This window comes from Pelodiscus sinensis, chromosome 23 (assembly GCF_052426305.1).
Source record: "Pelodiscus sinensis isolate ZL-2025 chromosome 23, ASM5242630v1, whole genome shotgun sequence".
In the NCBI taxonomy this organism is placed as follows: Eukaryota; Metazoa; Chordata; order Testudines; family Trionychidae; genus Pelodiscus; species Pelodiscus sinensis.
This window is the reverse complement of record NC_143074.1, coordinates 14562738-14577894: the sequence shown is the minus strand read 5'-3', so window position 1 is coordinate 14577894 and position 15157 is coordinate 14562738. Positions and strand designations below refer to the sequence as shown.

The following is a 15157-nucleotide window of genomic DNA, read 5'->3' as shown; positions in this document are numbered from 1 at the left end:
AGTTTATGAGAGATCACCTCTCAATTTTATGGGTCCCCCATAGACACAATCCTTCCAGCCCTTCCCAGGAAAGGCTGAGATCCCCCCCGTAAAGAAGGTTCTGTTTATCTGATGGATCAGAAAGTAGGCCCTCAATCAATTTAAACCCAATCAGGCTGTCTTTTCTTTGTCTGTTAGCCTCTGGAGGATCCCGTTTAAATCACTATATGCTAGCCTCTCCAATGGTGGTCTTTCTAGAGGTGCTACTCTCTTTGCCCCCTCCACCGCACTGTTATTGGTTGCTGGATGTCTGTGCTCACCATTCCCAATGGCAGAACACACAATCCCTGACCTACAACGATACATAAATAATACAGTAAAAGCTCCCAAAGGCACTGTTGTAATTTGCCCTATCACAGCACCTTTCAACATTGCTTGAGGAAAGAAGTACTTTATCCTGGTTTCTTTCATCTCTTTCGAAGTCTTTTGAGTATTTTGGGGAATGTTCCATTGCAATCAGGCACTTAGAACACCATTTAGTTTTATGCTCTGCCATCCATGAAATTAACCACAGTTCTGTAAGTCATTATAAATCATCAAATTGCTCTGCAAAAGCATTTGCTAAAGATAAAAATAATTCTGAAAAGATGATTTTATGAAGTGCTAAAAAAATTACCTGGCACTTGCCAAAAAAAAAAAAAAAAAAAAATCACTTAAGCAAACATTATTTGTTAAAGTAGGGTACTGGGAGTCAGGAGCGCTATTTGCTACCTTTTCTACCATTGACTCTGATCTTCACTTTCGTATGTCTCTGATTTCCCACATCTAAAATGGGGACATTAACTACCACAGAGCAGTTTTAGCGGTGTCATGTCAGCAAAGTACTGTGAGATCTCAGAAAGATACTTAAGTCTTACGGTTGTTGTACTGCGCTAAAGCAACGTGAGTGAGGCAGGGCACAGCTTCTGGGCACCTTATATTCAAGCCTCAATTGTTGTATTTTATTTTAAAAGCACAGTTGCAAATTAGTGAGCATGGCTTTATACCTGAAGCTGCGCTTCACTTTTGGGGTCCAATGGTTTCTTGTACAACAGATGTAAATATCCCAAGTTATGATTTCTCTCATTCTGTTCTCTAGCATCTTCCACCCCAGCAAAGCCCTCCAGCAGGCTTGTCTTCAGAATGCTGATATCTCCATGAAGGGACTGTGTACAGATGAAGAGACAAGACAGATTTCAACAAAAGACTCTGATAGAGTCATTGATATCAATGCATACTCATAGACTCACAGACTTTAAGGTCAGAAGGGACCATTATGATCATCTAGTCTGACCCCCTGCACAGTACAGGCCACAGAATCTCACCCACACCTCCTAGAATAATCCTCTCACCTATATCTCAGATATTGAAGCCTTCAAATACTTTGAAGACCACAAGATGCAGATAATCCTCCAGCTGTGATCTGTGCCCCATGCTACAGAGGAAGGTGAAAAACCTCCAGGGTCTCTGCCAATCTACCCTGGAGGAAAATTCCTTCCCGACCCCAAATATGGCGATCAGCTAAACCCTGAGCATGTGGGCAAGACTCACCAGTCAGACACCCAGAAAGTTCTCTATAGTAACTCCTATCATCCCTCCATTGACCTATTTCCCACTGATAATGAATGATCAATTAGTTACCAAGATCATGTTATCTCATCAAACCATCCCCTTCATAAACCCATCTAGTTTAATCTTGAAACCAGATAGATCTTTTACCCCCACTACTTCCCTTGGAAGGCCGTTCCAGAACTTCACTCCTTTAATGGTTAGAAACCTTGGTCTAATCTCAAGTCTAAACTTCCTACTAGCCAGTTTATAGCCATTTGAAGTCCATACATGGGCTTCAGAAAAAGTTTACTTTCAGGAACAACTGGATATGCCCACGCACACTGAAGCGGCATATCCAGATGGCTCAGCTACACTGTTCAGTGCTCAACAGGTTAATTAAAGTAGTGTTGTAAAATCCTGTTTAAAACGTTAACCAGTATAAAGCAGTTTAAATGACCCATCGCGACATGTCGTCTCTGGAGCAGCCTCCCTGCCCAAGCCAGGCCTGGCAGGACTGACCTGCTGCACCGTAAGCCTGCTCCAGCCAGGCTGGGTTAACGCTCCCCCAGTCTGTGGTACTGTGTGGCGGGCCTGGCTGGACTACTTCAACCAGGCGTTGGTTAACTGGTTACCCATTTACATCCCCAAATGCTAGCCATGAAAGTCTCAACCGATGTGTAAATGTTTGAGAAAAGCTCCTCTGCATTACTTACCTCTGTTGTCTCTTTAATCTCTAAGACAAAGGTGTGAAGGTCATCAGACTCGGTCCGCAGTTTCTTCATCTCCTCGGCAGTGCCAACTTGGAAACAGGCGTTGGAGGTTCGGGCTTTGAGCTCTTCCATCTCCTTTTGGAAATGGGCAATCTAGAGAGCCAGATGAGAAAGAAAGTCCATCCATGTTGCTTGTTTTCCACCAAACAATAGGGATTTGAGTGTGTGAATATGTAATTATATAAACCCAAACCTTTTTCTAGTGTATAGTTTAGCTTGGCTCTCTAAATCCTGAAGACTGTGACATGACTATTTCTGGAACAAATGACACTGGGGCTGGCTAAACATATTAATATATGCTAATAGTTTAAGCAGCCAAACATGGGCGAGAGTGTTTAAAAAAAAAAAAAAAAAAGAGAGAGATTAAGTTATACTCTGAAACATCTCCCAAGGCAACTAAGAACAGAAGAACACTAATGGAATAAGGAGAGTGACTTGTGACCTCATGTCTGTACAGTGATTTTTTTAAGAAGTTTGAAGATAAATATCCTTGAAAAATCTCACCTCCTCTCTGATTCCTGCTATGACAGGGTCTGAATCCTTCCACTGATGGACTTGTTTCTCTAACCCAGCACTGGACAATGCTGACTTGCCCTAGAAAGCCAAGTGTTGAGAATATAAACTTATCAAAATGAAAATCTTCATTACCAACAAATGCCTGCTACTAGAAAAATTTGCATATAAAGTCATTTTAGAAACATAAGCCATCCTTTGGAACAAGCACAAATGTATACCTAAGGGGTACGTCTAAACTACATGGCTCCATCGACGGACCCATGTAGATTAGTGTACTCGAAAAAGGGAAATGAAGCGGCGATTTAAATAATTGCAGCTTCATTTACATCAAAATGGCTGCCGCGCTGTGCCGACCAGGTGTTTGGCAGCACAGCGCGGTAGTCTGGATGCTCCGCGGTTGACAAGGGAAGCCCTCGTCGACCGCCCTGGTAAACCTCATTCCACGAGGCATAATGGGGCGGTAGACAAGTTCTTCCTTTGTTGACCGCGGAACATCCAGACTACACGCTGTGCCACTAAACAGCTGCCAAATATCGAAATAATGCACTATTTTGAGCCATCCCTTATCCCTCGTGCAACAAGGTTTACTGGGACGGCAAAACAGCGCACCCATTATTTCGAACATCCCTTGTGTAGACTAGGGATGTTAAGGACAAGTTGCTTTCCCCCCTTGCTGCCTTTATCAGATTGAGGAAGTAAGGAGAGAGGGGGAGAAAAGAGGCAAGTATTTCAAAGCGGCAGCGCCGCATGAAGTCTGGGGTTAGCTGCCTTGTGCAGCACTGCCACTTTGAATGCCATAGGCTGCTTTTCAAAGGGACAGTGCCGCATGGAACCCGGGATCAGCTGAGAAGTCCCCAGCTGATCCCGAGCTCCAAGCGGCGCTGCCACTTTGAAATGCTGCGAGGAGCCCGGCACTGGGCTCCCCACAGCATTTCAAAGAGGCAGCGCCGCCCTGTCAACTAACTGAATAGTCAATGCAAAAATGCATCAACTATTTGGTTAGTCAATTACACGGTCCTTAACACTACAGCGTGTAGTCAACCTGTGGAACTTCTAGCCAGAGGAGGCTGTGAAGGCTAGGACTATAATAGAGTTTAAAGAGAAGCTAGATAATTTCATGGAGGTTAGGTCCATAAAAGGCTATTAGCCAGGGGATAGAATTGGTGTCCCTGGCCTCTGTTTATCAGAGGCTGGAGAGGGATGGCAGGAGACAAATCACTTGATCATTGTCTTCGGTCCACCCTCTCTGGGGCACCTGGTGCTGGCCACTGTCGGCAGACAGGATACTGGGCTAGATGGACCTTTGGTCTGATCCAGTACAACCGTTCTTATGTAACGGCCTTACTGTAGATGCAGCGTAGCTATTTCGGGATAGCTCTGGCATCCCGAAATAGCCATGCAGTGTAGATATACCCCAAAGAATTACATCTCTCTGCGGATAGAAAGCTGTGATTCTACATTGCCATCCAGCACAAAGTATTAGCTTTAGCTCTATTACCTCAGATTCCAAACCCATGTCAGAGTTCCAGCTTCCCAAAATTACATAGAATATTATTTTAATTTTGGCAGTTTATGACTTAAGATTTTAGTTCAGTGGTCCCTTGACCTAACAGTACTAAAATCAGTCCAAGACTAAATGTACATCACAGGTCAGTGAAATTTCTCAGTTTCTGTACAATCTACTCAAGTTCTCCTAACCTGAATGGAGCTCGATTTCGCTGCAGGAGGGGTGATCCTGGCTGTCTTCAGAACATTAGAAGCTGCAGGCACATTTTGTGCAGGACGTGCCACTGGAATTTAAAGAGAGAAATAACTATAGACAAACACCCAATTCTCAAAAAAATATGCTAATTGGCGACAGGACATGCCCACTTTTGGGGCTATTCCGATCACTAGCAGGCAAGGTACAAACCCTAACAGTGCATTTTAGCAAGCCAATCCTCTAAAATGATGCATCAATCTACATCAAGTCAGCAAAGATCTACAAGCCTAATCCATTATCCCTGCTCCCAGACCTCAGACTTAGGACAGATGACTTGCAACTAGAGAACAGATTTCAGACTGGCAGGTATGTTTCCACACACACATTTAATTTGTGAAATAGTTTGGATGAACTTTGCCTCTCAGGAAAGTGAGACCAATAGCAATGGCTCCTCAGGAATTCTTCCTCCCCAACTGCAATAGCTCTGCTAAAACTACTACTCAGTACTATTATGCAGCATCCCTTAGCCCAATGATCCTTTTCAAGTCTGACTTCTATCACCTCTTCTATTTCTATCCAGGACAACTCCTGACCAGAGACAGCTAATCATATAATATGAAAAAAGAAATATTAACTTAACAGGATGAGATTTAATTTAATGTATGATCTGTTTGAATTTTGGCCATTACAAATGGAAGATAAATGCATTAAATTGATTCAACACAGCAAAGACATGTAGGCAATATAATGAGATGTATTAGTCCACTAAAAGTGCAACAGCTTCTAGATGAAAATATGAAGCTAAACAAGTTACTTGAGGCAATGAATAGTTATCCCTATGGGGAATGAGGGGCAAAGAGAAAACCCTTCCAGTTTCAGCATTATACTCACTGCACTATATAGTTTGCAGTCTGAAGACTGGGAGAATTACTAAACTCATAGCTCATTTGCACTAGCTGAAATCAGCAGAGAAAACCTCTTATATTCATTTTATACCTGGTAAGGTAAAAATCTGATTATTTTATATATATATAGCCTTAGCCTCAATGTCATACTTGTTGCAGACACAGGGGTTGATGCCTTCATTGGGGTGGCAGGTGAAGCTGAAAGGGGGGTGGACTGGCTTAGAGGCCCTCCAGGAGTAGGTTTGGAGGTGGTAGAGAATGAAAACATCGTGGAGCTGTTGTGATTGCTGCTGCCAGCAGAAGTAGATGTATCTATAGCAGTGAACCTGAAAGACAAAACAGGGCAACTAATTTAGCTTCCTGAACTGGACATACCTTCTTCTATGCTCAAAATGAAGCATTAACATCTAAAAGGAGACAGTTTTTAAATTTTGTGAATCATTACAGGGACTCAATATCCAGATACCAAGCTGGCAGTGAAGGTGGAAAGAAGCCATTCAGGGAATATGAATGAGACTACTTAGCAGGAGTAGATGGCGTTTTCAGAGGATGGGAAATGGGTGAAAGGACAAAATGGACTCAGAGATACTCACAGGGTGGGGGCTTTTATACTAGGGATGTCAGCAGTTAATTGCTAAGCATCACCCCGATGGGATAATGCTTACTGCTTACCAGTGGCTCAGCCAGGTTGGAGCAACCTCCTGGCCCAACCCACCATAGTCCACCATGCTGGGACTGGAAGCTCTAGCCCGGCCAGGCCCTCTGCACCATGGGTGCTCTAGTCCCCACCTGCAGGACCCCGTTTAAGCAGTAGCCGAATTAAACAGGATTTTACATCCCTATTTTATACCCCATTCCAGAATGTTGGATACAAGAGGCATGTTCAACCCAGATAGTTCCATAGTTCACATGACACGGCTTGTGGCAGCTATAATGAGTAACCGAAGAGACAGTGTCATGAAGAAGAATGGGGAAGGTTCTTTGATACTTGGCTCTTGCTGCCTCAGTCACCAGAGCAGGACTGCGTTTAGACTACTCCCCATGGAACTGCCAGAGTCGCGCTGGAGTCAGCTCTGGAATAGGGAATTGCTCAATTCTAGGAATCATCCTACCCCCATCAGGCACAGAGGAAAATTAACAACCAGCAGCCTTAAAACCTGAACTATACATCAGATTAAACTAGTGCTGGCACTGTACAGTGCGCCAGGTAGGGATGTTAGTGTTTAACTGATTAATCGTTAAGATTTACCTGTTAAACGCTGACCATCTGGGCAGTCACCCCCCCATCCCGCCGCAGCTCTGCATTTGAGCTTCGAGCCAGCAGGCAGGCTCAGCCGGGTAGCTGGCCCTGCTCTCAGACTGCCCTCTCTGTGGCTTTGTATTTCAATTTGGAACTGGTACATGTGCTGGGACCGGGCTCCAAATTTAACTGCAAAGCCAGAGATGGGGTAGTCTGAGAGCACGGCCAGCATGCCAAGACTGAGACTTCCTGCTAGCTCCAAGTTCAAATGCAGAGCCCGCAGCGGGATGTACTACATCCCCAGGCTAAACTAACAGTTAAGTTACACAGTTAGTTGCAGTTTTAAACTATTTTTAACATCTCTAGTGTCAGGCATTACTTTTAAAAGGCAAATGGAACAGGAACTTCCATTTATCTTAAAAACCAGGACTATTCAGCTGATTCAGGAATTGATTGCCTTGTTTGTCTTTAACATTAAATTTACATAGATCCAGATATTAGTGAAAGCATATTTTCTAAATTAAAAATAGAAATTTAAAGAATTCAGAACTGATCTCATTAAATCTCCATTTCAATTAACATTTCTCTTGTGGTTCTAAAGCTTCAGAGGGGTAGCCAAGTTAGTCGGTAAGAGGAAAAACTTAAAAACAATAAATAGACTAATAGCACCCTAAAGATGAACAAAACATGTAGATCAGGGTTACTCAACTTTGGAGGTCCTGGGGGCCACAATGATACTCATAGCCAGGGCTCGACAAATCACTGAATCTACTCACCCGTGGCGAGTAGATTTCAGCCCGTTGCCCTTTTCACTGGCGGCATGCGCATGCGCAATGCAGGTCTTGCGAGTAGGTTTTGCTGCTGTTTGTCAAGCCCTGCTCATTGCACATGCCGAGGGTTGCAACTTAAATGTGATTGCATATACATGCAAATAGCTTCTTGCACATTGACAGGCATGAATACAAAGCACTTCTCACAATGCCCCAGAACCTCCTCCCTTGGGGCTACAAACGCCAACACCCTGTACCCATCTGTTCCAGACAGACCATCCGCTTGCATCTTTCAGTGTTCACCCTGCCTTGCCATTGTGGAATGTGTTCCCAGTGGAGGCCATGTTCGAAGGGTCCCACCTGCAGGCTGCATGTTGAGCCCCGTGTAAACCCAAACTGCACTGCGGGCCACAAACGGGCCATGGGTGGCATGTTGAGCAGCCCTGATATAGACAGTATTATGAGCTTTTGTGAGTGCAACCCACTTTTTGTTAAACATGTATTTGTGTAAACGTGTAACCGCTGGATCTTTTTTTTTTTTTTTTTAAGGAGTTACACGTTTACACGCTGGGGGCAGGTGGGGAACTGGCAAGCACTGGCTCCTGCCTGCCCCTGCCTCCCTGCTGGCTGCTGCCTTGGATACAGAGGTAGCAGCACAGTGGGCAGGTGGCTCCGCAGTAGCTAATATGCACAGGGAGCCAGCCTGAAAACCAGCTTCCCACGTGTACCAGCTCCCACCTGCTCCCCTGCACTGTGCTTCTGACACAGAGGCAGCAGCGCGGGGGGTGGGTGGGATTAAAGTTTAGTGTTTGTGAAATAAAGAGATAAAAGCAAGAGGTATTTTGCAAGTTGGTGCTGTGCAAGTTTTGCTGCTTTATGAATAGAATCTGACATCTTCACTCTTCTAACCTCATACCTTTGAGCATTGACTACCAGCACTGAAGGAAGGCCTGAAAGCTGATGGCTATGACAAAGCCTTAGATAGTGAAGGGATTTCTCAGGACTCCATCAGGAGCAGAGAGGATTCCCTTAGGGGAAAAAAAACCTGGAAATAGCTGTGTGATCTCAGCTACTACCACGATATGCTACACATTCCCAAACTGGTTTAACTACTGTCCGCCCCATAACACAGCCCATCAGCTTATTACTTACTTCTCGCTGAGGTTTACTTTGACACTAGATGCTGAAGGGGTGAAACATGGCTTTAGTCCAGCAGGCGTGGCGGACAGTGCTGGCACAGGAGCACTGTCTGTAGTTGGTTTAAAATGCGTCGATCCGAAAGAGAAGGAGCTGGCCGTAGCTGTCATGGGGCCTGCAGCAGGGGAAGGAGTCATGGAAGCTTTGGAAGAAACAGACGAGAAAGAGAATGCAGCTGCTCCAGTTAGATTGGGGCCCTGAGCTTGCTTGGAGGCATCTGATCCAAAGGGATATGGTGGAGGATCCCCAGACATCTTTATAGCTGAAGGTGTAAAGGAAAATGCAGCTGCGCCACCACCAGAAGGTAGACTAGTGGCTGACGAAGCAGGAGCAAGAGGTGTAGCTGAGGCAGGAGTGCCAGCTGGTACAGTTTCAAGCTTTGAAAGAGCAGGAGGGGTGGTCGGGGTTGTGGCAGAGCTTCCTGGAGAAAAACAATTGGACCAAGTTAATACTGTGTCATTGAAGGAAGTATTACAAGCCAAAAACTGCTCAATGTGGACAGTAAAATGCAATCACACTACTGAGACTGGCAATATCATAAAACGACAGGGACGAAGTGAGGGAGAGGGGTGTTTCAATCACCAAGCTGATCCACTGAGACACTAGATGGACAAAGCCCAACCTCTGATCCATATAATCATTCTGAATCAATTTTACTTTGGAATTTTCAGTGAAAAAGTGCCACAATTTCTCCATCAGTTCTGATGTGGTTCATGCCAACCTATATAAAGCAGCCTGCCAATGCATAAGTTCACTGGGGATGTAAAAAGAGAGACAATGCCAAACTAAGGCACTGTGTTCCAAGAGGCAAAAACAAACATTTACAGAAGAAACTGGTAGCTCTGCACTGAAATATCTCTGCATGGTATATATGGAAGTGGAAGAGAGAATGAATTAATCAGTCCATATAGGCACAAGAAGCCCCCAATCTACACTTAACACACTATTAAGACTATTCGTTTCTCACCAGTTTTCTAATGCTATTGTTGCCCTTCAGCTGACATCTGTTTCAATAAGCCATCATGATGAGAAAGCACTTAACCCATGTCACGGCCCCATTCAGATACAATGTATGGGAAGAAACACAAGCTCTTGTCGATAAGCAGTCTTCTTGTTCTGTGTTTGCACAATGGGGCCCATGACTGGGGAGGTCGTAAGTGCTACTTCAACACAAATGATAAATAACACCACAACTAAAGTGCCCAAGATGCCTTCTTGAAAGACACAGGTTACAGCAGTTAGTTTGCCACATGGTTGCAGCCCTGCACCCCAAAAAGTGACTGACTGTAAGTGTATACAGATTGAACCTCTCTAGCTGGGACACTCTGGTTCAGCAACATCTGTGGTCTGGCATCCTCAGGAATCTCATGTGTGCTCCAGGGTTGGAGCATTCAGGCTATGTCTACACTGCAACGCTATTTCGGGCTACAGGAGTATCCCAAGATAGCTATCCCACGTTCTCAACAGCAAACCCATTATTTAGGGCTCGCTATTCCAACGTCCCTGTAAAGCTCATTCCATGAGGAGTAAGGGACGTTTGGGAATAGCGGGTTATTTCAAAATTTGGTGCTGTGTAGAGAGCGCCAAATTATGAAATAAGCTAGATCCAGATGCTTCTGGATCAGAGCCCCAGGAATCGGATATCCAGTTGCAGGGAGCCCAGCGGCTGGCTGTGGAGCTGGGCTGGTGGCTAGGAGGTGGGGGCAGAAGTCCAGCAGAAGATGGGTTGGTACTGATCTCCCCTGGTGTGGCAAACTCCTGGTTCAAGACTGGTCAGGTCCCAAAGGTGCTAGGCCAGGGAGGTCCAACCTGTAGTTTAAGAAATGCTCTGGATTCCTTTACCAGGACTAGTGAATGCGATGTACATTCACACAGCTTGTAGAATGGAATCTTGAGCATGGAACTGCACAAACCACTTTCTATTTCTTCATATATTTTAGAGTGCATCTGTCTGTCAGCCCATTTGTTCAAGAATGCCCCCTACATGGTAAGAGCGAGGGCCTCCAAATTTGGAATATAGCAGGGGTGGGCAATAATTTTAGCTGGGGGTTGGGGAGGATTTCAGAAATTTTTGAATTGGCCTCATGGCTGCCCCACAAGGGCTGGGGCCTGAGGTGGAAGGGGCAGAGCCAGGACACTTCCATACTTCCCCGCCAACAGACCCTGATTGGCCTGGGTGTGGAGCGAGCCCAGGAAGTCTTTGCCCGTCCCCCTCAGAGAACTGCCAACTGTTCAGAACAGCTGGCAATTCCCTCTAAGTGCCCAAGCCCCTGGCGATAGGAGACTTCACACGCTCCACTCACCCCCAGGTCAATCAGGGAAGTGTCTGGGAGCGGGGTGAGCACAGGAAGGCTCTCACTTCCTGCTCCCACCCTACAAGAGAGCGCTGCCCTTAGTCAACCTCCAGCTGAGCAGCAGAAGGCGGTTGACTCTAAACACCGTGTGCCCCTTGCAGGGTGGGAGGAGACTTTGCGTGCTCCCCCAAATGCCAGGTCAATCAGGGCCTGGGGGAGCGTGCAAAGTCTCCTCCCGCCCTGCAAGGGGTGTGTAGCACTTAGAGTCAAAGTTCCGCGCGCCCCTTGCAGAGTCGGGGCAGGGAGCAAGAGACTTCACGTGCTCTCCCCACCCCGAGGCCACTCAGGGTCTGGGGGCAGGGAGAAATGTGCAAAGTCTCCACCTGCTGTGCTCCCGCTCTGCCCTTCAAGGGGTGCACATCACTTTGACTCTAAGCACCATGCACCCCTGGTGGGTGAGGGATTTCACACGCTCCCTGTTCCCAGGCCCTGGGAGTGGGTGTCTGCAGGCCGGATCAACCCACTTGGTGGGCCAGCTCCAGTCCATGGAGCCTCTTTTGTTTTCCCCTAGTATGCAGCTTCCTCTTCTCCTAACTTAAAGCAAGGTCAGGGTATGACAGTGTCAGGACGACCGGAAGCCCCAGGAAAGGGACTGTTTTCCATAACATGCAAAGGGAGGGCTGCTGTTTGGAGGGACGTGATACTGAGAGTGGCCACCACGGGCCTGCAGGGGAGAGCTATCCTGCAGTGTCCACTGGGAGGACAGTCACACCACCAAGTGAGCGGCCAGCAGGGCTGGGGCTCTGCCATCTTGCCCGCCAGCACTCTGGGTAAGTAGCTCCCCTACCCCAAACCCTTTCCCCCGGCTTCCTAGCCCTTGGTCCCAGTGCCAGGGTTGGGGGTGGGGAGAGAAAAGCCCCTGGTAGCCGGGGGAAGGGACTGCGGGGAGAAGAAAGGATCATGCCAGATGGGATGCTCTGGCCTGAGACCTCCTCCTCATCCCTCAATCTAGCACCCCACCCTGCCCCTTGCAGAGTCGGGGCAGGGAGCAAGAGACTTCACGTGCTCGCCCCACCCCTGCACTGCCCCTCCACACCGCCAGCCCCCTGCCCTGAAGGACCCAGGCAACAGTGGATAAGTTTGCCAGTGCTCTATATTGGGATGAGAAAATACAGCCCACGGGCTGAATTGGGCCTTTCTGCTATTTCTGTATGATCCACCATGACCTCTAGCAACTGAGAACTTTAGTTTGGCCCTTGCTGCCACAGTGGCAGTAGCTGGAGCCCTAGGTGGAATGGGCTTGGACAGTGCTGAAGAGTTATCTGGGGAAGGCTAACCCCCACCCCTTCCACCTGAAGCCCTGCCCCCATATCCAACCTTGCCCAGGATGACATCTGACTTCATCTCCCTTGTTAATGCCCATCAGTGAATTTCTTTCTTATACTGAGTTTCATTTCTTTTACATTTACTTTTCAATTTACATTCACTATTTAAAATTAAAAAAGTTTAGTGTTAGTGTTATTACAAATTTTATAAGTGTTCACAAAACTGTTTTCAATATAAATTGTCTAAGATAAGATTTGGATAATCCTGTATTGAATTAACTATTGTCAAATGTAATTACTTGGTTGTGTAAAGAAGATAATGGTATCGTTCTATAATAGATGAGATAATTTCATTAATATAGTAGAAATGTGCAGCCTGTGATAACTTGCCAAAATTTGTGGAGTGGCCTTCCTGTGAAAATTACCACCCAGCCCTGCTCAATCTATTGGGGGTTAGGCCTGTTTTATTTTGGAAGAGCTTTGGGGATCTGGGAGAATCACCCTCTAGCTGCCTGGATAGCAAGTTCAACAGCTAAAGCACTACCAGTCACCACAAATAAAACTGAAAGCTTCTTCCCACATACAGAACACCCACCTGCTGATTTTGGAGCTCTTTCCCCTTCTATTGACAGCTGCTCTGGAGTCACTATGAGCGATTTGAGACCTGGATTTTGATTGATCATGTAAAATGGACACAACACTCCATCTGTAGAGAGCAATATTAGAACTGGAGCTGGACTGAGAGTCTTCTCCTCACCTGCAAAAGATCACATAGAAGGCTTATGCCACCGCCAAAGTCACCTGCCTCTACTACCACCCACAAAACCCAAATCCCTCATACTTGACGTTGCCATCTCAATTTAAGCTACTTATTCTTACCTACATGACTGTGCATATCTCTGTTCCAATTTTCCCCTACAATTTCCCCAGTCCTGTTATTAATCTTTTTTTCAGTTTTGACGTCATAGTTTTCTAAACAAATAGGATATGTCTACACACAAATTTTATTTCAGGAGAGGGATGCAAATAGTGCTGCGCATCTGCATACTTCCTCCTTTTTTTCCCCAGAAGATGCTCTATTTCGAAAGACCCCTGTAAAGCTCATTGTAGGAGGAATAAGAGGTCTCTCGAAAAAGGGGTTTATTTCAAAATTCGGCTGGGTATAGATGCGAGTAAATACCAGAAGAGTGTCTTCTGGAAAAAAAAGCCCCGGAGGAAGTATGCAAATGTGCAGCTCTATTTGCATCCTTCTCCCAAAATAAAAATTGTGTGTAGACATACCCATAGATTTTAAGGCCAGAAGGGAACCATCAGGATCACTGAGTATGACCTGCTGCTTAACACAGAGCATGAAATTCTTGCATCAAGTCTTCTATTATGTAGCCCTATATGTTTGAAACAGTCTTCTTGCCTTCACTCTCTAAGACCTTAGTCACCAACCTGTCATTCGCGATCAACTGGTTGATCGCGAGGCGTTCGGGGGCCCCTCCATTTCCCCTCGCCCCCAAGAAGCCCCACTACCTATCTCCAGCGACAGTGGAGGTAGTGCCAGCTTCCTGAAGGGTGGCTGGAAGTCTTGCAGCTGCGCGCCACTTCCAGGGGTTCGGAAGTGCACTGGCTGCTCCACTCCCCCAGGTCTGTTGCATGCCGGGAACTTGCGATGGGTGGAGGGAGGGGGAGGAGTCCCCAGAGGAGGCACGTGCTAGGGGAGAAGTCCCGGGAGGAGGCAGGTGAGGGGGACTCAGTCCCCTGCCCCCTTGTCCCCCACTGGCACCCTGCCCCTACCCCAGCACCCTGTCCCCTTCCCCCACTAGCACCCTGTCCCCTGCCCCAGCACCCAGTAACACCCTTTCCCAGTACCATGTCCCCTGCTCCCACCAGCACAGTTCAGGCCACTTTAGTGAGGCTTGGGGGGTTTTTGGAGGAGTTATTTTTTTGCATTTCACTTGTGTGGCCCCCAATTGACTTTTCTGAGGGTCAGTGACTCCTGATTCAAAACAGGTTCCCTGCCCATCTTATAAATAAAGACAATGCAGAAACTTTTTGTGTCTGACACAGTATTTTATTTAAAAATGAAGCCTGGCCAAACAAACCCCCAACTGGGGCCAAGCCCCCATCTGGCCGCAGCATCATAACACTCCTGCACCCCCCCCCGACCCTAGATCTGAGCCTATCATACACTGGCCCCTCCTGCCCTGAGCCCCTCACATACCCCAACCCAAATTCCTGCACCCTCACATCCACAAGCCTGTGGCTTGCTTAGTATCCCAACCCTCCACCTGACCCCAACACTCCCCAGCCTGGAGCCCCCTCCCCGAGCCAGCATCCCTTTCTCCACCTCCTCCTGCATCCAAATTTCCTCCCAGAGCTTGCACACCTCACCTCTTCCCACACCCAAATCCCTCATTCTCACCCCAGAGCCCACACATCCTGTCTCAACCCAGTGAGGGTACAGCTAGACTTCAGGAGTTTTTCCAGGATTCCAGAGATATCCTGGAAAAACTCTTCCGCGTCCAGGGACACCTTTGTTCTTCTGCTTTTTTTAGTGGCAGAGCAAACATGCTCTTTCGGTAACCCCTGTATTCCTCATTCCATGAGGAATAAGCAGGCTTCCAAAAGAAGGGTTTTTCTGACATTTGGTCCAGACTAGACAGGCCAAATGTTGGAAAAACCTCTTCCCACAGAAGAATCGAAAAAACCCTGGCAGCGTAGAGTGTATAAGGGCTGGGGATAGCAAGTGATGAAGAGGAGGAGAATAGAGAGGGTGGGGCTTCAAGGAAAGGGTGGGGTCTTGGGGGAAGGATGGGGTGGTAGATCTTGGCTTGTTCTGACATTTAAAAAGTGATCTTGGGTGTAAAAAGGTTGGAAA

General features: G+C 46.8%; 1 protein-coding gene across 2 annotated transcripts in view; it reads right to left on the bottom strand.

Moving 5' to 3' along the window:
* The window catches only part of NUP214 (nucleoporin 214), an 87063-nt gene that overhangs the window by 55302 nt on the left and 16604 nt on the right, over positions 1-15157 (bottom strand). For both annotated transcript variants that reach the window (XM_075905426.2, XM_075905427.2), the window contains exons 11-17: positions 12884-13045; positions 8625-9090; positions 5613-5788; positions 4554-4645; positions 2844-2933; positions 2283-2432; positions 1026-1184 (exon numbers count right to left, since the gene is read on the bottom strand). In XM_075905426.2, the coding sequence (XP_075761541.2) occupies positions 1026-1184; positions 2283-2432; positions 2844-2933; positions 4554-4645; positions 5613-5788; positions 8625-9090; positions 12884-13045 (1295 nt within the window). The remainder of the gene's footprint in view (positions 1-1025; positions 1185-2282; positions 2433-2843; positions 2934-4553; positions 4646-5612; positions 5789-8624; positions 9091-12883; positions 13046-15157) is intronic.